Source organism: Heptranchias perlo, chromosome 22 (assembly GCF_035084215.1).
Source record: "Heptranchias perlo isolate sHepPer1 chromosome 22, sHepPer1.hap1, whole genome shotgun sequence".
Lineage (NCBI taxonomy): Eukaryota > Metazoa > Chordata > Chondrichthyes > Hexanchiformes > Hexanchidae > Heptranchias > Heptranchias perlo.
In genome coordinates this window covers 11,950,738-11,974,947 of record NC_090346.1, presented here as the reverse complement: position 1 = coordinate 11,974,947, position 24,210 = coordinate 11,950,738, and the positions used below count along the sequence as shown (strand labels likewise).

Here is a 24,210-nt window from a genome sequence, read left to right as displayed (position 1 = left end):
GTGCAGCACTGTGTTGTGGAGCTGCAAGTGGCAGAAGTGCACGCCGTGCCTGGTGAGGATGGTGATGTTGCTCGTCCTCGGATGTACTCGTGAATGCAGCCATCGCGATCCTGATGTCAGCTTGAGGGGGTCCAAAAAGTAGTTAAATATGTGTAAACAGAACAATTCTGAGTGTGAACCAAGAATTTCCCGTCTAAACACACAGAACTCCAAGCCAAAAGTTTGTCTGAGAACTGAGTGCCCTGCTGCAATTACTCACCTTTTGTCCCCATCTGTCAAACAGGGATTTAAATGTTCAAATGGCTGCCGGCTGCAATCCGCCTAGTTTCCCATAGCGTGCTTCACACAGCACAGGAAAGACGTTAAGGCAGCGTTGAAACTGCTTCCCAGCATGATTAACTACATTAATGAAGATTTCAAGTACCTTAAGTTGTTTAATTCCTGGTTTAAATAGTGTCCCGCCGGCTTTAATTGCCAGCGGGACATCCGGGTCTGTGAACCGCATGCACCCAGATGGGTCTGGGTTGTGTGCGTTTTTTCAGCGGGTTGGAGCCGGGATTCCTTCCCGCTCCGGAAATGCCCGATTTTGTTTGCCCCAATGCACCCGGACTTCAAAGATTAAAATCGTGCCCTTGATGTTTCAGGAAGAAAGTATTTCATTGAAACATATAAGATTGTGAGAGGGTAGATGCGGAGAGGCTGTTTCCTCTGGCTGGAGAGTCTAGAACTAGGGGGACGTAGTCTCAGGATAAGGGGTCGGCCATTTAGGACTGAGATGAGGAGGAATTTCTTCACTCAGAGGGTCGTGAATATTTGGAATTCTCTACCCCAGAGGGCTGTGGATGCTGAGTCGTTGAATATATTCAAGACTGAGATTGATAGATTTTTGGACTCTAAGGGAATCAAGGGATATGGGGATTGGGCAGGAAAGTGGAGTTGAGGTCGAAGATCAGCCATGATCTTATTGGCAGAGCAGGCTCGAAGGGCCGTATGGCCTACCCCTGCTCCTATTTCTTATGTTCTTATATATAATTTTACCCTAGTGTGTACCTGCATCGTGATTCAGAAGGGCTCATGTAACTAATTTTATCGTGGTAGCTTAGCAATACCTCAACATACCACAGATTAATTTGTGAGAACTGCTGCAAGCATAGAGTTTAGTAGCAAACAGCACGACATGCACTTTATTCAGATTGATGTCTTGATATGGTATACTTTCCGACCAGTGTTGTATCTGTACGAGTGCTTAATACACTTGTACAAAGTCCCTCTGGGGTTTTTAACATAGCCTTTATATTGATAAAGTAAACAGGTTAACACCGGTTTAAAAGAGCACATAGAGAGATTTGGTACGAGCATGTTAAGCATTCATACGGGAACAGTGCTAGTGGGGAAAATAAACCTCCATAATTCTGTGTGCGTGGGCTCCGCAGTTATGAGAAGGGAAAATTTGCAGGGATATATTAGTTGAACTGTTAAGATATACTAAAATGCTGAAAACTAAATCCCACTGTCTGATGTTAAAGCCCTAACCGCAGCCAAGAAATGATTTTAAACTGAATGCAAATTCGCAAACTGCTATGGTGGGATTTGACTTTACACATGCTGGATTATTAGCCCAGTAACATAACCACTATGCTACCATACCTATGTACAGACTGGGGATCGAACCTGGGACCATCTCGATCCGTATGGCTCAGTTTCACATTGGACAGTCCACTTGCCCATTGAGCAATCGGAGAAGCCCTAAAATTACTAGCCCGTACAGTGATCGAGCCAACCACCTTGGCGTTCCTAGCACCACGTTCTAAACTAACTGAGCTAACCAGTCCAGCAGTTACATAATATGCAATTGTTTCCACCCTGCTGGTTACTTACCCGTCAAAGTGCTTGTTTACCTTCAGGTATATCCCGTCAGAAAATGTCAGTTCAAATTAAATTGAGATCTGCAGTTAGATAATATCTAGAGCCAGCACTGTTCAGAAAAAAGTGTTTCCTGGTTACTCTTGATTTCCATCTCTTGAAAGTTTCAGAAGAAAATAGCTTGGATGTGTTGAGCTCTGCTGGGAGTTACTCCTGAGTTTAGAGGTCAAATGCTAACATGGTTATGTAATCGGTGTTGAAGAACCGCCCTTGTTTGGCCATTGTGTTTGTGTGTTTGAACATCTTGGGAGAAGGTTTTCTCTGCTCACTATTTATTTGTGGCAAAGTTGTGAATGCATGTATAAAAGAATGAATCTGCCAACACTTAGGGAATTGCAGTGGTATCTGTCTGAGTTCAGGTTACATGGAACTTCCAGCACATTACAGCAGTGCCTTGTGTCTGTGCCACATACCATTTCAGAACTGCAGAGTAATGACGTACATGAAACTGCATTTGAAATGGTGTCTGTGTTTGTCTGAACTTTCAGGACCTAAATAGAATATTGGCCTTGGAGGGAGTGCAGCGTAGATTTACTAGAATGATACCCGGACTCCAAGGATTAAATTACGAGGAGAGATTACACAAACTAGGGTTGTATTCCCTGGAATTTAGAAGATTAAGGGGTGATTTGATCGAAGTTTTCAAGATATTAAGGGGAACTGATAGGGTAGATAGAGAGAAACTATTTCCACTGGTTGGGGAGTCTAGGACTAGGGGACATAGCCTAAAAATTAGAGCCAGGACTTTCGGGAGTGAAGTTAGGAAAAATTTCTACACGCAAAGGGTGGTAGAAGTTTGGAACTCTCTTCGGCAAATGGCAGGTGATGCTAGCTCAATTACTAATTTTAAATCTGAGATTGATAGATTTTTGTTAACCAAAGGTATCAAGGGATATGGAGCTAAGGGGGGTATATGGGGCATGATTTTAGCCCGGATCCAGGAAGGGGGCGGGGGGACGGGAAACCCGGACCTATGGATGTAAGGACGTCGATTTTTTTTTTGCTGCTTTCTCACCCGACAGACCAGCCTGATTGACAGGCTGACCTCAGTCGGACGGGAGAAGAAGAAGGAAGAGGACGTGATCAAGTAAGTGTTAGATTCGGGGGGGGGCGGGGGGGGGGGGGGTCACAGGTGGGTGTCAGTCATGGGGGGAAGGGGGGTCAGTCATCGGGAGGGTCATCGCGGGGTCGGAGATCGTGGTGGGGGGTCAGAGATCATGGTCGCTGCAGGTAGGCTTGTTGGGCCTAGGGGAAACACTCCTGTTCCTCCGGGCCCACAAGCTGTGCTGTAAAGGTGCTTAGCTGCAGTTTCAGGCCTTCTCGCCTCCTCTCACGTGGCGTGAAGGAGAAGGCCGAGGAATCCAGGCCCCCAGGGGATAAAATCAAAAAAGCTTTGAAAATGGAGGCCTGCAGCCTCCTTAAAAGCTTCTAATGCCCGACTCGCCTCCAAAGATCGGGTTGGTTTCCCCCTCATCCCGCCCCCGTGAAAACCAGAAATGGGCGGATTGGAGATGGGTTTTAGATTTTTGCAATTGTTACTGCCCCTGCCCCAAACCCACCTGTTTTTCCAGGCTAAAATCATGCCCATGGAGTTAGGTCACAGATCAGCCATGATCCCATTAACCGAACAGGCTTGAGGGGCTAAATGGTCTACTCCTGTTCCTATGTCATTTTCTTCCTGCAAAATTCATATAATGTGCATCACTTTTAAATATGTCTGTCAAGCATTTTAAAAATAGTTAATAGGTTTTTAAAGCCATTAGCTGCTGCTTCAAGAAAAAAGCGAGCAGATCTAAACTCTTCAGGGGTAATTTTGACTTTGTGCGAAGGAGTAAGACGGGTGATAGCGAATTGGCCGCCCGTTTTACATCTCTTCCGATGACTTCAATGGAAATAAAAATTGAGAGAGATGTAAAATGAGCTGCCGATATGCTATCACCTATTTTACACTCCCACAAAGTCACAATGACCCCCTTCCTCTGTTGTTAGCCCACCCTCTTTAACCTCCTGTATTTAATGCTGTAAAATCCCAAAGTACTAGTTCTCCCCTGCATTGCTTCAGGGGTTTAAATGGATAGTTGATGCACTTAACAAGCACTACTCTGCTTTACTTAACGTGACTCCATATTGTTTGGCCTGCTTTGCAGGTGTTGAGAGGCATATTTTAACGCACCTACTGATATCACTAAAATCAGGTGCTGGACAGCTTTCCTTCTCCCACTCAGAACCTAAAGTCGCTCAGCAATCCATGATTAGCTCATCAACTGCCGACAAACAGAAAAATATGCATCATAAATGCTGCATTGCAATGACATATAAGTTGTCTCCGGGTGTGACAAAAAAGTGCCATCACGTCACTTGCTTGTGGTGAAAATGTCGCATGGCTGTAATTATCTCCTTGGTAACAAAGATGGCGCCTCTTTAAAATGGAGGGGTATGTTTAAGGGATAAAAAGAGGAAAAACTGCAAATGCTGGAAATTTGAAATGAACCAGAACATGCTGGAAATACACAGCAGGTCAAAGAGAAAAGATGGGTTAACATTTCAAATAGCGACCCTTTTGTCAGACCAGTCATTAGTTTATAATGTTTAATAAAAAAAATTTCTGTGATTTTACAGAGAAAGGAATGTGTACACCTTTTTGAAAAGTCTGCGTAGTATTGTTGACAGTATTGCAGTACGTATGGAAAGTCAAGTTTGATTTTGTGATTATTTTTTTTTCTTTGCAGATTGTAAAAGCATTAGAACATTTGCACAGCAAGCTATCTGTGATTCACAGAGGTAAGTGCTACCACTTCAGACAAGAGGCAATGGGTGAAGCATGTGGTGTTCAAGTCCATTAAGGGCAAAAATGTTCACTGCAGTAGGTGGCAGCCAGGTGCTTTTGTAGCAGCAATGGACTGTGCCATTAATTTGGAGTTTTTATAAAAGCTTTTGAGTGGCACCTGCAATGTTTATTAGTCATTTTTCTTTCTTTCCTCTGGTGCCTTACAGCCACAAACCAAATCCCAGCCTCTCAATGCTGCCATGCAGCTGGTAGTTAGAGTTGTGTTAAGGTGGTCTGTATTGACTATCTGACTCTGTTACTGTGGGGAAGGATCTGGCCAAAGCATGGTACCATTCTGTGACAACTCTTGTGTTATCACTGCACTGAAACACCGACATACTGCTCAATTCAAAATTACACCTTTTACCTGCTTCCTGGAGTTGAGGAAAGAGGAGAGTTAATGGAAACTTTTAGAAATCAAGCCCAACTAAAGCTGCAATGTCCCATAATAGCCTCATCCTTTAGATTTTAATTTCAGAATTGAAAATAGCTCCCGTTTCAAAACCATTGTTTAACTTTGTAGCAGGCTGTGAGAGCAGGACACAAATGCTCTGTGCACTATAGCATTGATCTTTGCTCTTTGCCTTTGATTTTTGGTTCTGTGGTAGGTAGAACCAGTAATAAAGCGTGGGAATCAGTGCTCTGAGTAGACAGACTTTGGCTGATTATCAAACAGAATACAAAAGATGTGCACAGTTGGCGAAAGTGCCTGTAATATTTCCTTTTGAATGAACAAAATCCTCTTGCAAAATGTGTATTGATGCATCTTGCTGTTGCTTTTTCGGTATTTAGGTTAAATAATCTACTCTGGTTTAGTGTCACCAAACATTCCAAGTGGATCTCATGTCCTGTACAGTCTGGAGTGTGCCTTTACCTGGCCAGTATCTAGGTAAACAATAACAAGACCCAGGGGTCAATATATTCTCCTGATTTTAAATAGGTCTGTGATTTGTCCCACATTTCATGAAATTTCAGTCCTAATACTTACACAACACTGACATTGGATTACTTTTTCCCACCCCCCTCTTCTCAGGCGAGCATATTGATACTGAAATAATTATCTGTGTAACTGGTATTTCTCACTTGTTACCCTTTACAGATGTGAAACCTTCAAATGTTCTTATCAACAAAGAAGGGCATGTGAAAATGTGCGACTTTGGCATTAGTGGGTATCTGGTAGACTCTGTTGCCAAGACGATGGATGCAGGCTGCAAACCATACATGGCTGTGAGTAAAAACTTGGAATTATGTCTCTCTTATCCTCCAGTGTTTATATCAGCCAAGGTTGCTGTATGTTTTTCAATTAGCTTTTGTACTCATCGATGTGCTGGGTGTCAACGCTGTGGATGGGACACTTGCCCACTTGGGCATCAAATGCTCTCAGTTCAGGTGGTGTAAAGTAAAGCTCCTTCTGCACTGCCCTAGCAGTGTGCCCTAGCCCCAACCTCCGTAGAAGACCCCCCCCCCCACCACTTCGATGTGAATTTTCCATTTTTCACACTGGTCACCCTTAAGGTTATGTAAGAATAAACAATACTTGTATTTATAGAGCACCTTTTGTGTTGAAATGTTTCTTAAGTGCTTTACATAGTGATTGCTATGTAGGATAAGGTTACCAGTTTAGTGTTTAATCAATTACAGGTGGTTTGCTGCCGTGGATCTGTGCCCAATATGACCTGTTTTTGGTGGCACATGGCATCCATGAATCCAGGAGTGAGAAGGGAAAGTTGTGAGCCTTGATACCTTCAAAAATAAGAGTTAGCCCTACTGGATTTTGCAGCTTCAGTCAGAGTTGAGCTCTAATGGTTCTGTAACACAATTCACGCACTTCCTTTTTCAATGGTGAGGGATAATTTGCACCATGCATTCCTACCAGTTGATCGTGGTGTGTGTGTTTATTAAATTTACAGCCGGAGAGGATTAACCCTGATCTGAACCAGAAAGGTTACAATGTGAAGTCTGATGTCTGGAGTTTAGGAATCACAATGGTATGTAAAGAAATCAGCCAGTTTATTAATGGAAAGATTCTCGGGTTGCATTCCCAGAATTTCTTCTCTTACAAGATCTTAGGAAGTTGTATTTACAGTGATGAAGACAATATTCCCCCTACTCCCCCCACTTCAGCTCCTCTGACTCCAACAGCAAAGAAACTGAAATACAGTCAGGGATGAGAACAGATCATTTGGCTCATCAAAGCTTGTCCCTCTAGTACCCTTTCTCCCATCCCATTTTGAACACCCCTTATGTCTATAACTTGCAGGTTATCCCAAACATCTCTCACTCAGTATGAAGTTCTGCCTAGTATCTGTTTTAAAATTTATTTTTCATTAAGTTTGTATCTTCTAGTACAACTAACCTAACATATAACTGGGTTTGTCGTATTGATACATTTAATATTTTATATATCTTGATAAAGTACCTTCCATTAATCAACTTCTCTTAAACTTTTTAACTCTCATCTATCCTTATAGCTCTTCCACTTCACAGTAGGCTTAAAATATGGCCATGTGGATAAATGCACTGTCCAGTCTAGTACTAAGCCATACAGATCAGAACGCCAATGCTTTGATACCCTGTCTGTACTGAGCTAGGGGATCTCAGCCAGGGAAACAGTCAGAGCACTACACTTTTTTCCTCAGCATTCCTGGTCTGGGAAAGTCAGGATTCTTGCTCCTTTTCACCATCCAATCACTGCTGTTGGATGTGCATGGATGAGGAAAGGAGCGGCTAGCCTGTAATTGAATAGCCTGCTGATGCTCATCAGCTAGGCTCAGACATGAAGAGAGGCCACTTGGATTAGGTACAGGAGGGCTGCAGTGGAAGAGGAGAGACAAAGGGTGAAATAATTGCCCAAAAAAATGTAAATCCTCTCTGTGATCTCCATGCTTTCAAACTCCATTTCTTCCTGACCAGCCTTGTTGGTTCTGTGAGTACTTTGACAACATAATGAAAAGATGCTTGTCACGTAGGTAAGATATCGTGGAATGGTAGCTGCTGATATAACAAGAAAGGGCTGTATTATTAAATTAAAGGGTCCATTTCCTATCAGAGATATGAGTGCAGTTAGACTGCTGTTGCTGTCGCTAATACATGTACCAGAGACACCTTTGCTGGTAGGACAAAGCCCAGAGTGGTGGCTTGTTTTTTCTGCAGAGTTGCAGTTAATTATTCGATTCGTGTATATATTAAAAAAAAAAGGATTTTAATCTTTTAATATTGCTGCAGATTGAATTAGCAATCCTACGATTTCCCTATGAATCCTGGGGGACACCGTTCCAACAGCTAAAGCAGGTTGTGGAAGAGCCTTCCCCACAATTACCCGCAGACCGCTTCTCCAAGGAGTTTGTGGATTTCACAGCGCAGTGGTAAGTAAGGCTGTGAAGTATGTGAGCAGGTTTAAGTGTCACTTCTTGCCTTGGGATTTTTAAACAGGCCAGACTATAAAAGTGAGTAAATCCAGTTCTTGTTGCTTGACTTCTTGGGGGAGGCAACGTCTAATTATAAATAGAGGGGGGGGGGCAAGTTTAGTGTAATATTTCACAAATATTAAATGTCATTGTTTTTTGTTTTTTAAATGAGATGACCAAGTAAGCTCCTTAAATACGTACAATCAATTACACTTCATGGGCCTTTCCGGTTTCAAATTTGCTCGAGTTCTCTGGAGAAGGTATAGTTTGATATTAAAATTAATTTTCATCTCTTAAAGCAAACTTGGGGCGAGGAGAGAAGTAGTCGTATTGTTCGTACTAATGTGAAAATATTATCACCATCAATAGTTCCCAAATAGTGAATTGATTATAGGTGATGTTGCTATGATGACTTAATTTATTCTAGACATATTTTTAGCATCGGTGTTTCTAGCTACTCATAGGTGAGCTCTCGCTCGTTCTATGTTCTTGAGTGTTGACACGTGCCCTGATATCTAGATATGTTTGCTGGTATACCCAGGATAATAAAGAGAAAACCCTTTTGTTCACTTCCGCTACTGGTTCCAACCCTTGTCACCAAAAGATCCTCATGCATTCCAGAAGTGGCAGAATAACCCTGCACAAGACCTTGGTTTAGGATTTAAAGCCAAATTAATTTACTAAACAACAACTACTTGCATTTATACAGCGCCTTTTAATGTAGTAAAATGTCCCAAGGTGCTTCACAGGAGCGTTATCAAACAAAACTTGACACCGAGTCGCATAAAGAGATATTAGGACAGGTGACCCAAAGCTTGGTCAAAGAGGTAGGTTTTCAGGAGGAGAGAGAGGTAGCGAGGTGGAGAGATTTAGGAAGGGAATTCCAGAGCTTAGGGCCTAGGCAGCTGAAAGTATGGCCGCCAGTGGTGGAGTGATGAATATCAGAGATGCGCAAGAGGCCAGACATGGATGAGCACAGAGATCTTGGAGGATTGTAAGGCTGGAGGAGGTTATAGAGATAGGGAGGGGGCGAGATAGGGAACATAACGGAATTATCAGTGTGAAACAGCATCATGCCACCCCATGGCACATACTAGCATTATTAATGTTGAGATATCCAATTCTGATTTTATTCCTGTTCCTCCTTTTAGTTTAAAGAAAAACCCCATAGATCGAATGAACTACATTGACCTTATGGTGAGAAGTCCTTCACTTCTGACATTTGCATTCTGAATGTGTGGGTTGCAATTACCAGTCTTATTCATGTGTACATTTTCCTTTTTTTTCCAACAGGAACACCCCTTCTTCAAAATACATGATGCCAACGAAACAGATGTGGCCTCCTTTGTAAAAGAGGTTTTAGGAGATGACCCTATCTGACGTCTGAGTGAATTATAAATACAACATTGATTCCTTTTTTGTTCTCACTTATCATCCAATGGGATTTCTATTTAAGAGTGAACCTAGTTATTAAGAAGAGGCAGTTGAGTTTATGGCCGTTTGTGCAAGTTGCTCTGTGCCAGTCACAAATCTCTGTGCTACACTCAAAAGATTCTGAGAGGCTTTTGTTTGCACCTTTGTGACTAAACCTAGGCTGACACCAGCTGTAACATCCAAAAGCAGGACTTGCTATTTATACGCAAATCCAAACCCAGATGCACCTCCGTTGGGGGTAAGCGGGGAGGAGAAGAGCCCAGCTATTGCCTCTCCCAGTGCAAGCCTGGCCTGGAGATGATATGGTCTTTTGTCCCTGTTCCAGACCATGTTCTTTGCTTCTCTCTATTAGGTTAACATTCAATCCAAGCCCAAGTAGCCATAAACTCTTGGTAATTCCACTCCCGGTCAGATTAGCGTTGGCCGTTTGTATATATTTAAGTGAAAGAGTCCTGGTTGTAAAGAACAGAAAAAGAAAAAAGTTCTTATTTTTGACAGACACATATGCTCTTGATTATATTTATCTTTTTTTTTGTTGTTGCATGGTTTATCATTCTGAGTGTGACTGATGGGGCTTAAACGTGTAGCACTTCAGAAATCTGCAAGGACCTTGAAGTAGACCAGTTACTGTGAAAACCAGCATAATTAATACAACCGGCTGTGAAGAGGTGCACGATTTAATGGCAATCCTACATAGTAAATGAGGAAAGATCTCCCCAGACAATGTAACTTGCACGGTTACCAAATTAAATGGTGTCTTAAGGTTGGTGTTTCTTCTTGTGATGGTGCCAAGTTTTCTAATCTTGGTAACCTGTCCCTCGCCTCTCAAAACCATCCTTTTTTTTGTTGAATTTAACAATATGTATTCACACAATAAGTAATTCATCTTGATAGCAATCAGAACATCTGGGTCAGGGCAAATTATGTATTTCAAAAATATTATGGCAAAAATTTCCACAAAGGAATTCTGGGGCAGCATGCCATGTTGTGCTGCAGAATAAAGCGATGAGGGTTCATTCCCTCTGTCCCCACACGGGAGTCACCTCACACCTTGTGGAGGGAAGTGCTAAGTGGAGGCCAGATGCTTCCACATGCCACGGAAAATAGGAGGACGGGTTTGCCCTCAGGTATTCCAGCACACTCCCTATTCACCCACGTTGGTGTAGACTTGGCATCCAGTTATCTAAATACTGTGTGATGTACAAGGGTAAAGGAGATGGGGGGTTGTTGAAGTGCAGCATAGGTGGGGAGTGCAAAAAAAAATGTAAGAAAGAAATTAAATAAAACTCCATGGTGACCTGCAAAATATACCTCCCTCTCCTTCCCCAATACAATATTGGAATGGGAACAAACTGGATCCTAACCTCCTTCAGGAATTGAAATTTGGGATTTCCCAACTTTATAAAAAGATGTTCGGAGGTAATTGGGAAAGAGTCATTCCTACCTCATCACTCTTGTCACGTGCGCCATTTTATTGCGCCAAGCTGTGTTACGTCTGCTCCTTGTTTTATAAACGTTGATAAGTGTTTCGAGGTCCTTGCAGAGTTTATATAGTCCTTTGCACTTTAAGACCTACATCGAGAAGCCACTGACTGGGTACATTCTGTGAGGAGCTGCCATTGTTGTGCTGCCTTTTTCATTATTTTTCTGACTGCACAAATGGTGGCTGCACGTACTGTAACAGTGCTGTAACGTGATAAAATATATGCAAATCAACATACAATGGCCTGTATAAACTGTGCAGAAGAAAAATCCCTGTTTTTAAGCATACTTTATAACTCACATTGGTGTAATGTGGAAGCTACACAACTATACTTCAAGACTTTTTTAAAAAAAAGACAGATGCAAATTTATACAGCAGTCTATTGTTGGGAATAAAACAATCTCAGACCATTGAAATACATCAAGTAGAATTTAGAAATACACTGCATAGCTCCCTCGGTTACTCTGTTGTTAAGTGCACTGCCCAGTGTGGAACTGAGCCAAATAGACTGGGAAGATCCCATGTTCAATGCCTGGTCTGTGCTGAGTCAACTAATCGCAGCCAAGGATGGTGATGGGGGCGCCATTTATTATACAGTTGAGTCCTTTTAGGAATCAGTGCTCACAAGTTCATGAACACTTTTTGATATTAGCTTATTAATATGCTACAGTTATGGGGTCTAGGATGGCTCAGAGAATTTATCTCGTGGGTACTTAAACCAGGATGGTTCCAGGCCCGATTGCCATGTTATGCTGAGTTAACTTATTGCAGCAGAGGTGCTGTAATTGGCCTCAGCAGCTCTGGGGTTCCACAACTGATGGCTTTAGGGTGACCTGTCCTGGAAATGTGAATGTGTGAAGATTGGGTGAGGGCAGGAAGGCTCGACTGTGATACCTCTGCAGTCAAATAACCTGCCAACACTCACCATCAAGGCTCACACTTGGGTGAGATCCTGGAAGGTAACTGGCGCCTGTAGAATCGTACCCCCACGAGTCAACAGCCTAGAAATTGGATCTCAATCCCAGTGCAGGCCACGCTGCATGCGTGTACTGAGTACTGAGGCGGGTGGCATGACTGCGGCAAGTTGGTCCGCGGCCTCATTCGCTTATCACTGGCGAGTTGCGGCCGCTTGGGTGGGGGGAAGGTGGCAGCAAGATCAGCCAGCTCTAATAACCGATCGAGGTCCTTAGGAGACTCCGGTGGGGGTGAAGCGGCAGTCAGAATGGGGCTCGAGCGGTGGCTGGCAACGGCCCACGGGTTTAATGTGGAGCCAGGAGGAGCACACCTGACGTCCCTTTACGGACCACTGGTTTGCCTACTAAACACCTGAAGAAACTGAACGCCTCTGCAAGAGCCTTACCCAATATGGCGGGCAGCGCACTTCTGATGTGGAATGAGTGCCGCCTGCCATATTGGACCCATAGGCGTCCGTTGTATGCCTGTAAAGCGGGAGCAACGCGATCCAATTTCTAGGCCAATGTCTTCAGGAGATTAGAAAGTAAAAATAATTGTCGCAGTCTGCTATTTTTAATATAGTTTGATTCCCAATGATATTATTTTATACTTAAATTAATTCAATTTACCAAAGTAAAAACTTTTTACAATTCTACATGGGGATTTAACTTTAACGATTGGACTCGCATACAATTTCTAATGTGATTGCTGCTGAGCTCCTCAGTATAAGCTTGTGTCACACTGAAATGTCCAGACTGGACATCCTGGTTATTGTAAATGTCAATTAATTTTCACCAGTTAATCTTTGACACATTTTTGTCTCCATTGGTTTTAAAGGTAATCAATTCTGGGAAATTGTGTAGAGCTTTACATTTTGAAAATATACTTGAAGCTTCACCAATATACACTTATATTTTGTACACTATAAACCATACAGGTATTTAACGTGGCTGTGTCCAGCTGTATATAGTTTATAGTTACTGAAGTAAGAATGAACCTTTTATTAACTTGTAGAGGAATAATTTTACCTGATTTTCAGCTCGGAAGTGATAGAGTAAAAGTACTTTTACGTAAGATTTTTATTGAATTTTTTTTTTAGAAAAAAATTCTATATTTTTGGGGCCCTAGGTTTAATATATGCTCAGACTAGGAAATTCCACAGTCCAGATTTGCAACCATTATGGATTAGTGCAGTGTTTCAGGCGTCTGCCTACCTCAAAGGTTATCTAACACGTGGGCATGTGTATTCCTAATGGTTTCTCTCACATTAGTCTGAATATATAGAATAAAGATTCTCATCCGTGGTGGGGGAGAGGAGAAAGACTACTTTTTCTGACGGTCAAATTGCCACCAAATCAAAATGTCTTCTAGCCAAAGATCATATTAGAGTGACCACTGTGTGTAATGTGCACACTTGATGTGGGCTGGATATAGTTACCATTTTGAGACTTGTATTTTTGTTTTGATGCATAATTTAAAGTTGTGGCCAGTGCATGTTGTCCTCTTCTCTCTTCCCTCTCCTCAGGCTACGCAGCGTTTACATACTGTATGGAGTTGAAAAACAAAATCTGGGGGCAGTTTTAACCTAACCCACCCGTCGGGAAACTGACGGGATCGGGTGCGACCCTGGTTTTACACCCCGCCCGATTTTACTCTCCACGGACTTCAATGGAGAGTAATATTGGGCGGGGCATACAACCAGCGTTCCACCTGATCCCATCAGGTTCCCAACGGGTGGGTTAGGTTAAAATTACTGCTATTATGTCTCCAGATCGAGGATGGTAAATGTGACGTGTTGGAATTGGTGTGAACAGATGAATCTGTTTGCTCGGGAATGAGCAGGTAATTTGTGATGGGAAGAGTGGACATGGAAAAGGTTCTGTTTGTACACTTTTTTTTGTTGGATCCCGAGCTTTTTGTTTTGCCGGGGTCGGGGGAAGAGTTAGACATTGGATTGTGTGATTTGCGCATGCCTACGTCAGCTAGATAAAGATTCTGTTTTTATTACTCAGAGGGCAGAGAAGTTGTTGGTTTGCCTGTCACAACCATTGGAAAGGCATTTGAATGCTGTGAATACACAGCAGGTCACTGGGCATCTGCAGGAGATGGTGGACGTTCTGGGTTTAGTCTTGGAACTCAAGACACTGAAGGCTCCCAGCTGAAGCGTTAATCTGTCTTTCTCTCTCAGGTGCTGGGTCAGCTTGTTGCACATGTGTTTTTTAAAATTTCTGCTGGGCTGATTTCACTGCTCATTATTTCACCTCTGCTGTTATGTCACCCAGACACAAATGGAGGATCTCTCATTGACCCAAGGGATTGTATTACATTTGTTAGCATTATTACTGGAATCTTATGTTCAACTTGTGGCTTTGTTTCATGACTGAAAGGTGGGCAAGTTTTAAACAAAAATATAAATGTGCTTTATGTTTTGAAAACACTATTTGCACAAACCTCAATTTGCAGAGCAGTTAAAAATGTTTTTAAAATCAAAATCATGCATTAAATGATGTATCGAATATTGTTAAACATTCTTTTAATATTGACAATTATTTCTGATCACCTCACATGAGAATAAAAGGATGATGCCTTAACAGACCCTTTCACCAGCATAAAACCTACCAATAGGGACAGAGCCCCTGAATGTTTAGGGAATAAATTGCTGTGAATTGGCAAAGTAATGTCCCATGAATGAAGTTGCATGCTGGTGTTTCCACAGTTGGGCAGATGCCTGGTACACAGGCCTTCAAATTGCTGTTCACTATATTGAAGATAAGTTGTGAGGTTGAATCCTTGCTCATTGGCATTTTTTTTTCAGTCACTCTTTTAAAATATTAATAGGACATAGGAAGTTGGATGGGCAGTTGACCAAAGACTCGGATGCACCATCTGATATAGAAGTTTATAATCTCGTTACATTATGCTTTAAGGACCTAGGAAGTGGGAAGAAATGTTTTCACTGGCAACAGATTATACGTGGATTAGGTCCTGGCCCTGTGGATTCACAATCTGCAACCCCCCCCCCCCGAAATATAGTGTTGGGCAGTCCCCACTTAGAAGCAGCCATGAAGTCCAGCACTTGAGGTACAACAAGATTTTCATTAGGATTATATGATACAGAATGGCCAAGCAATGGCTGACCCAATGATGCCAGGTGTGAAAAACCAAGGATATATCCATTAAGATAATTTTTTGCAACCATTATGAACACCATGTCAAGAGTCCTACACAGGTTGAGTACTGGTCTCTTAAAGGAGTCTACCCCACCCTTCTTTTTCCCCAATGTACAGTCCTCTTAACTACACAACACCCCATTTTTTTTCTTCCTTTTGCTAAAATTAGAGTATACCGAAAGTCCATGAGAAGTTCCATTTTCTTCCTTGTCCAGAAAATCTGACAAGAAATTCCCTCGACTGCTCAGTAAATGCACTGTTCCATCTGGTACCGAGCCCAGTTTCAAGTCCTGGTCCGCGTCGACAGGCAGGCTGTGATAAAATTGGCCTCCATATTCCTGCATTAGGGAGGGGAAGAAAACACATTCAGGGCTGCGCTTTACATAATTTTTGCTAGATGCAGTGTAGTGAGAAATACCACTTTAAACCAGCACCTACTTATTCTCTCAAAATAGCAGACAGGGAAAATTATCCCCCCCTCCAAAACAAGTTTCTAGAGCTTGTGTACAGTAACACACTCTGGAGTCTGATCCAAGGATGAAGCCATTGGAGGTTGAAGGCCGGTTAATAAACTGGTTGGCCTTTGCTCAAGTGTTCCACTAGGCCAGTTATGGTGCACAGTTCATGTCGATGCACAATAGCTTTCGGCTTTGCGTTGAAACAAATCGTGCAGTGTAATTCAGGTGTGAAGTCCACCTTAGTTGAAATGTGAGCGCACCTCCAGCGGTCACTCTGTTTGACCTTTGCACCCACTGCGGCATAGCCACCAGGCTGGTGCAAAGCCAAGTTTTTGCTAAGTTGCTCCAGGGAAAAGGTTTTTTTTTTCCGTTGGCAGAGAGCAACACGGGAGTTGGCAGTGCAGGTCAGACCTGCCGAACCAGCATGTTTCTAAGCAGGGACTGGTATCTGTTGGTACAGTAACACCCCTCACCCACCCCCCACCAAGTGTCACCTCAGCTCCTCCATATCTTGGTGCATTGTTGTAGCCTGCATGTAATATACCCAAAATGTCTTCAGATTCCCCCTCCTGACAAAACCTGTAGACTTCTGTTTTTTTTGGTATTGCTGTTTTTTTAAATCTTTTTGAGTTGGAGAAATTATAGCACAGCTAGTGTGCGTGCTGCGAGGATTTATACAGAGACACAAACTGTTCTATCTTTTCCACTGCAGGGGAGCAGAAGCCACATGTGATGTATTGATAGGATGTGAGGTCCAGTAACCTTGTCTGGGATGGTGCCGTTTACTTCACCTTTGTGTTTTAATTCAATATTGCCATGTTTTGAGACTGTATAATTTTATTTTATTTTGCTGACTAGCTGTCTTGCTGAGCATGCGTGTTAATGTGATTGGGGTACTGGTCTGAGATTATATGGTGCGCCAGTTCAGTGGCTGTTACGCCAATGCAGTTTTTTCCTCGCCTATGTAAACAAATTAAAAAAAGGCATTGTTTTTATACTGACCTCTGTCTTTTATTGTTTTGTGTTTTCACTCCCTCTTTCCCTACCCCAGGTTCCAACTCTGCTGGGACAGTAATCCACAGGCCGCAGTAACTCATCCAAATGGTCATTATTCAGACGTGAAGCTAGAGAATGAAGGCAACATTTTCCGAGGCCAGATGATGTCACTGGCGTCGTGACCTATTTTTAACCTCAACGCACGGTGGGGGTCCCGCGCGGTCTGCCCGGCAGCGAGGCACGGGGGGGTCCCGCGCTGTCTGCCCGGCAGCGAGGCACGGGGGGGTCCCGCGCTGTCTGCCCGGCAGCGAGGCACGGGGGGGTCCCGCGCTGTCTGCCCGGCAGCGAGGCACGGGGGGGTCCCGCGCTGTCTGCCCGGCAGCGAGGCACGGGGGGGTCCCGCGCTGTCTGCCCGGCAGCGAGGCACGGGGGGGTCCCGCGCTGTCTGCCCGGCAGCGAGGCACGGGGGGGTCCCGCGCTGTCTGCCCGGCAGCGAGGCACGGGGGGGTCCCGCGCTGTCTGCCCGGCAGCGAGGCACGGGGGGGTCCCGCGCTGTCTGCCCGGCAGCGAGGCACGGGGGGGTCCCGCGCTGTCTGCCCGGCAGCGAGGCACGGGGGGGGTCCCGCGCTGTCGGCCCGGCAGCGAGGCACGGGGGGGTCCCGCGCTGTCGGCCCGGCAGCGAGGCACGGGGGGGTCCCGCGCTGTCGGCCCGGCAGCGAGGCACGGGGGGGTCCCGCGCTGTCGGCCCGGCAGCAACACACGGTGGGGGGGGGGGTCCCGCGCTGTCTGGTGCCTGGCAGCCTCAACACTGCAGGAGGAGCTGACTGGCCAATAGAGGCTCAGGTAAGATTTAGAACGTTGGCTGGTTTTAAAGCTCCTTGTGGGCCGGGAAGAGCAGGAGTGCTTCCCGTTGGCCTCACAACGGCGTCCCCAGCCCAAACCTCCCCCCTTTCCGATCGTGGCCATCAGCAGCCTCATCCCGATAATGGCCTGAGACACCCCCCCTGTCCTGACTGATGGGTTCCCAACTGCGGCCTCCTGCCACTAAATTTCTGTACTTGCCTGCTGGTCAGGCAGTCAATCTGGCCAGCTGTTGGGCGGGAGTCTGCACAGAATTATTTAAATGATCTTATCGGCAGGGTTTCCATGTCCCCGGCCTTGCTGGGTTCTTGGCCTGCTGCCAGACTCCCCGTAATAACACCCTTGGTGTTAAATCTGTCCATGCAGCAAACTTAACCGGTGTTAGGGTTGGCACTCAAATGAAATGAACTAGGATAGATAGGAAAATAAAATCCTTAGGCCAATTTAGAGAAAAAGCTCTGGGAAATTCCTCTCTGATCCCCAAAGATGATCAAGCAATCTCATGAGGCCATGGTGATTGAGTGACAGGATCCACAATAGGCTGCCTCTATTTCTTTTCCCTATTCCATCTCAGAACTTGTTTCTCCCTCCCTCCCATTCTTCTATCTTCAATATTCAGTCCCTGCTGCTCATGTCTAGTCCTTACCATGGTGTATTTGAGCTTCTTTGCCTCTCTCCAACACATGCCCTCTCTGTTTTCATCATTGACTCTCCACTGTTTCTCTCCCTGAACTGCCAATGCCCTTTACTAGCTTAAGTGGAGTAATATACTCCATTAGTGACACATCTGTGAACTGTTCTGAGTCATGGATTCCTGAAAGCACTCAACCTCTCCTGCGTAATTTAATTTCCTGCTTTAACCCTCTCTATTTCACTGATTCTTGCCTGCATAAAGCTGGCACTGAGGTACATCATATTGAGTCAGAATAACATACAATTTTCACACAGTTCCGTCACAGGCATGACTTTTGCTGGAAATTAAGCAAAATGTCCTGTGACAGTAATGATTTTCGATCCTGCCTTATATCAGGTGTGTCACCGGTGTTGTCTCTTCTATTCAGTGGGAAGAGTGGGACCATTGTTGGCAGGGTGGCATCATCAGTAACGCAAAGCCTGTACAGGCGGAGCGAGAACATGGCCACGGCCAAAGCAAAATGGCAGCAGGCTTAATTGAGACTCGCTGTCCTCCCTCCCCAGTTACGATTGCCAACATTGCGCCTTGACTCAAGCAGTGTTGGGAGAAAGCTTGTCATGAGTTGGTACTTGGTGTTGCCAGAGGGTTCAGTGCTGTTTATATAGCAGTACTGCCTCCAGGGGCAGTATTTGCAATAGGGAAACAGCCTTAAAAGGCTATTAATTCAATTCTGTAGGATGTAGAAAAATGGGAGCACTAAATAACAATATAAAAATACAAGAAAAAAAATCCACACTGTACACCCAGTACTCACATTTACGTAGTACTTTCTTACATCAAACCATCTTAAAGTGTTTCACACCATGAATTAGTGCAGGGACTGTAAAAATGTCGATATTAACAGAAAGGCAGGGCATGTCGGAAATACAGACAAGTTGAGCATCTGAGAAAAGAGAGAGAGATTAATGTTTCGGTGGGACCCTTCATCGAGTACGAATCTTGTGACAAATGGCAGTTAATGATCTCTCCAAAGCACATAATGGTTGTTATCGGGGATGGGGAATTTGCTTTACGCACTGGTTTTGGTCTGCGCAGTAGCGAAACGGCCTTCATTCTCTGAAGTATTCCTCATTAATTATTAGTACACCTGGTACAGCACCAGACTGTTGATGCCCTCCTGTTGACAGAGGATATCAGATATGCTCTCGTTCGTGTGTGTGTTATTCACACACCCAATTTTCTCTCTCTAGCCTTCCTTAGCTGTAGACTGCATCTCCATCTGGGGCGCGCACACACACACCAGGGTCCCCAGTCCAAAATCTAGAGAGGGTGTCCTTAGTCTAAGGGTTTGGCCAATGTGATTGACAGTGGCAGCGTGAGAAAGAAAAATGGGAGCAATTAATGCCTGGATTCTTATGATGTGGAGATGCCGGTGATGGACTGGGGTTGACAATTGTAAACAATTTTACAACACCAAGTTATAGTCCAGCAATTTTATTTTAAATTCACAAGCTTTCGGAGGCTACCTCCTTCCTCAGGTGAACGATGTGGCTACCTCCTTCCTCAGGCGAACTGAAATGTTAGCCTGTATTATGTGGTCAAGTTCTGGAATGGGGTTTGAACCAACATCCTTTTGACTCTAAAGGGACCAACTGAGCCGAGCTGACACTCATTACTATGAAGTGGCACACAAGTGACGCGGTGATGTGTTTGGATGCACTAAACATCACTGAATCCTGTGTAGATAAACAAAGAATGTGAGATTTTTTACGAAGGAGATGTTCCTTTAAAATATCAAAAGAAGGGAAATGAGGGAGACTTAATTCGCTACTTATGTAATTGTGGAGGAATTCTGCGATATTTCAGAGGATATCTTTTAAAAATTCTGCATGTTTTCTTTTATTGAAGTGTTTCTGTCTCGATCTACTTGTGTTTGATAAGTGAAGAGTGAGTGACAGCAGCAGCAGTGTAAAACACGGTCAAAGACGGTCAAGAGTTGCCCCATGTTAAATCCAGCCCAGATGGAGGGGATGAGTCTTTTCTGCTGTCCTGACATGAAATGGGTTTTGGGCAGTCTCAACCCAGTTCATGGTGGGCATCGGCTTAAACTGTCCTGAAGATGGCATTAAATTGGCACTAAACTGGCAATCTCACTCAGGCTGTATGGAAGACTGGTGTGAGAAAATGTTTCACTGGTGCAGACGGGGACTCTCTTCCGAGGTTCAGTCTGAGGAACGTTGTTGGTGCAGAGTAGAGGAGATTTGCTCAGCATCTAACCCAAGCCTTCCACTGACGCTGTAATGTGACTGAGAACTGACAAAACCCCTCTCTGATCCTGTGCAGGTGACAGCTCACAGAGCTGCTGAATGATTTAAACCTGCCACAACAATGACTTGGAGTAAAGCAATCATTGCTGAGGAGATTCAGTCGAGCTCAGTGATTTGTAGAACAGATTTGTAAAACTGCTCTGTGCCTTTCAAAAACAGTGTTTCAGCTGAACTCGATTGTAATTCAATGCAGCTGCCACAGGATGCCGCTGTTTCACCATTTCATTGCCTGTGGTTGAACTGACCGTCAGCTCACCCTGGTTAATCTGCGCAGCGAAGGTAACCAGGCCTAGGAATTGGTTTACGCCAGCCCGCCCGCGCAAACTGGGCGCAGAATTCGATCCCTGCGCCGGAATGGGTAGGCCCGAGGCTCATCCGGTATTGTGTCTCGGGCCTCGTTTACATCAGAGCGGCAGACGCCTACTGGGCCTCCCCGAGGCAGCAGAAGGTCATTTCGATTTCAGGCCACTGTCGGCGACGCAGGTAGGTCATTCGGGGGGGGGGGGGGGGGGGGATGCGGTCGGAAGACAGGGGTGACTGTGAGAGGAAGGGAGAGGGAGACCAGGAGGGGTTTAGAGGTAGTGATCAGGAGAGGGAGACCGGGAGGAGGTTCGAGATAGCGATCAGTAGGGGGCGTGAGCAATGGCGACAGTGACCCGTGGTTTTAATGCAGGGGCGGGCGCACTCCTGCTCTTCTCGGCTCCACAGTCAGCAAAGTATATTTTAAAAAGGTACGTTTTTGGTGGCCTGTAGCGGTCCCTTTAAGAATGCTTGTAGACCTGGTTTTGCTGAACCCCAGTGCCGGATGAGTTCAAGGCAGCCGGATTTTACAAAGGCGGCCTCAGACTGGCATTAGGCCCCTTTATTTGCATATGCAAAGACCATCTTGAAGCATGAGGGCCGAGCCAGGCGTGACACACTGTGCCTCAGAGTGTGGCAGGACATTACCTGGAACTCCCCGTTGGATAAGGTCTCAGTCAATCGCCCCGGGGCTGTACCCGTGTACCCCCCCCCCCGACCCCGGCCTGGTGGAGGCCCGAGACCAGGTCACCTGTCTGCTCCCCTCTCCACCCGGGAATGGTGTGTGGCGCCAGGGGAGGGGGGTGTCAAGGGCAGGAAGAGAAATTGAAACAACTTTCCAGGAAAAACTAGGGCAAGGTTTAAAATAGCAGCTGTGGGAGTTACATGGAGACATTGACTGATAACATGGAAGGAAACCAGAAACGTTTCAAACTCGCTGACGATCACAGCAACCCAGGAGCAACTTAGCTCGAGTAAAAATAATATCTGTTTCGGCGAAGGTCAGCAAAAAAAACCTTACCAGTGAACTTGCGAATCACCCAGACAACAACTTGCATTTATAAAGCGCCGTTCATGTAATACAATGTCCCAAGGCACTTCACAGGAGCGATTACCAAACAAAATTTAACACCGAACCACATAAGGAGATATTAGGACAGATGACCAAAAGCTTGGTCAAAGAGGTAGGTTTTAAGGAGCGTCCTAAAGGAGGAGCGAGAGGTGGAGAGGTTTAGGGAGGGAATTCCAGAGCTTAGGGCCTAGGCCGCTGAAGGCCCGGCCACCAATGGCAGAGTGATGAAAATCGGGGATGTGCCTGAGGCCAAAATTGGAGGAGCACGGAGATCTCGAAGGGTTGTAGGGCTGGAGGGGAGAAGTACTCCAAGCAAGATAGATGCCTCCTAACAAACACACATGCTAATGGTGTTTTGCGCCTCTATTTAAACTTGCAACTACAAAAGTGATACTTTATACGTCCTCAACTAAAACCAGCTGTACCTCACACTGGTTAGTTGCAATTCCCCCATTGGGGTTCGGCTGACTCGAGCTCATCCAAAACTCTGCTGCCTGTATCCCAACTCACACCAAGTCCCGTTCACCCATCGCCCCTTTGTCTTTGCTTAAAGTAGCAAGGCCTTAAAAGGAAAGGAGTGAGGAAAATAAAAACACCTCTGGAGTGCACTCAGACAATTAAAAACAGCTAAAGTAGTAGCTGCGGTGAATCAGCGCCTGAGCAGCAGCTGTGTTCCTTAGGGTTGATAAAAGTGCAAATTACAGCGCTGGTTCAGTGCTACCAGGCAGAGCAGGGTTTAAAATGCATAGCCTGTTATTAACAGTAAAATCAACCACAGCCTTGGATCATAAAACCATCTGCACTGTTAACCATTAAGAGTGACCTTTGTTTCTGTGTGATTATCTTTTAAATGATTGAACATTTTATCAGTTGAATGCCCGTACAGGGTGTACTGCTTATTCAGCTATTCCAACAGCTCTCTTAATTTATCAGCAGACTCGAGGCACCAAGTAGCTCTCTCTCGCGCGCTCTCAATTTTTATTTTGCCTTATTTGAACCAGAGATAACAATCGAGTCAGGTTTTCCTCCAATTAGTTGTTACATAACAACTGGTGCTTCACAAAAATATCCTCCATCTACGTAGACTGTAACAAGGTATTGTCACGGCTTAGGGACCACCTCCTCTTGTAATTTGTAAAATTTGCTCCCTAAGGCTTCTAGAGTAAACATTTTTTTTAGGCCCGTTTTCCCTAGCAACAAGGGCACTCTTCTATGCCATTGCACAGCCCAGTGGAGAGGAAGGCAGATATTATGCAATATATGATAATCAGGCAGTTTTGAGTGTTGTCACTATGCAGCATGCTAATTTTACCTATGATTCATACGTCTGGAGAGGGTTTAATTGTAAAATACTTTAATTAAACGAGTACAATCTATTTGGTTAAATATACCTGCAAGGGAAGGTTTTACGGCTTTTAGTAGCTGGGTGTTCAGCTCCTGAGGTTTAAATTATAGACAGTGTGTGACGGCAGCTGGTTTCAAGCTGTGTTTGAATCTGGCCACCTCTGTTCAGTTCGGAGCCCGCAGTCTCTGTTCAGGGCTGCACCTGCAGACAGATGACACTTCTCGTGCTGCATTTCCCTGTTGCTGGTGGCAACCCTGATATTGGTAATGGAGCTGTAAAGTAAGCATAGAATTACAGAGAATTTACAGCACAGAAACAGGCCATTCGGACCAACCGGTCTACGCCGGTGTTTATGCTCCACACGAGCCTCCTCCCGCCCCTCTTCATCTAATCCTATTAGCGTATCCTTCTATTCCTTTCTCCCTCATGTACTTATCTTGCATAAATACGTCCCCTTAAATGCATCAAAGCGAAACAGCACTGCTTCACCCCAAGAGTCTCAAAGGTCCACCTCAACAGGCGGTCTTTGCCATAACCCTTCCAGGGAACCAGCTGCCATTTTCCACTGGCTACGACAGTAGTAGGGCTCTAAGTTCCTAGTCGCCCGGGGTGGGGGAGGACGTGGCACAGCAGCAACGCAATTTGGGCCGGCTGCTCGGCTGGAATTGGGGTTGGACTTGGTTCCACGAGGTCACCACTCCTTTTTCCGAACACGGCCAAATTCCACCAGGAGTGGGATTGCATGCTTTTTGCATCAGCACCCTCCCTCCCCCATGAGCTAGCTACCTTCAGGTGGAAGAAAGAACCTGCATTTATATAGCGCCTTTTACGACCTCAGGATGTCCCCAAAGCGCTTTACAGCCATTGAAGTACTTTTGAAGTGTAGTCATGGTTGTAATGTGGGTGACGATAAGACTATAGACACACAAGCAACGTTTCACCTATTCAAAGTTTAATCTTCAGGAGAAGAAAGTCCACCAAGACCCAGAATCCAAAACTAGGGGTCATAAATATAAGAT

The 24,210-nt window shown here is 44.8% G+C and overlaps 1 protein-coding gene across 2 annotated transcripts in view; it reads left to right on the top strand.

The window, feature by feature from the left end:
• The window catches only part of LOC137340472 (dual specificity mitogen-activated protein kinase kinase 3-like), a 102,108-nt gene extending 85,457 nt beyond the window's left edge, over positions 1-16,651 (top strand). For both annotated transcript variants that reach the window (XM_068002924.1, XM_068002923.1), the window contains exons 7-12: positions 4,653-4,704; positions 5,850-5,977; positions 6,661-6,738; positions 7,976-8,115; positions 9,309-9,354; positions 9,451-16,651. In XM_068002924.1, the coding sequence (XP_067859025.1) occupies positions 4,653-4,704; positions 5,850-5,977; positions 6,661-6,738; positions 7,976-8,115; positions 9,309-9,354; positions 9,451-9,537 (531 nt within the window). In that variant the 3' untranslated portion in view covers positions 9,538-16,651. The remainder of the gene's footprint in view (positions 1-4,652; positions 4,705-5,849; positions 5,978-6,660; positions 6,739-7,975; positions 8,116-9,308; positions 9,355-9,450) is intronic.
• The last annotated feature ends 7,559 nt before the right edge of the window (positions 16,652-24,210 follow it).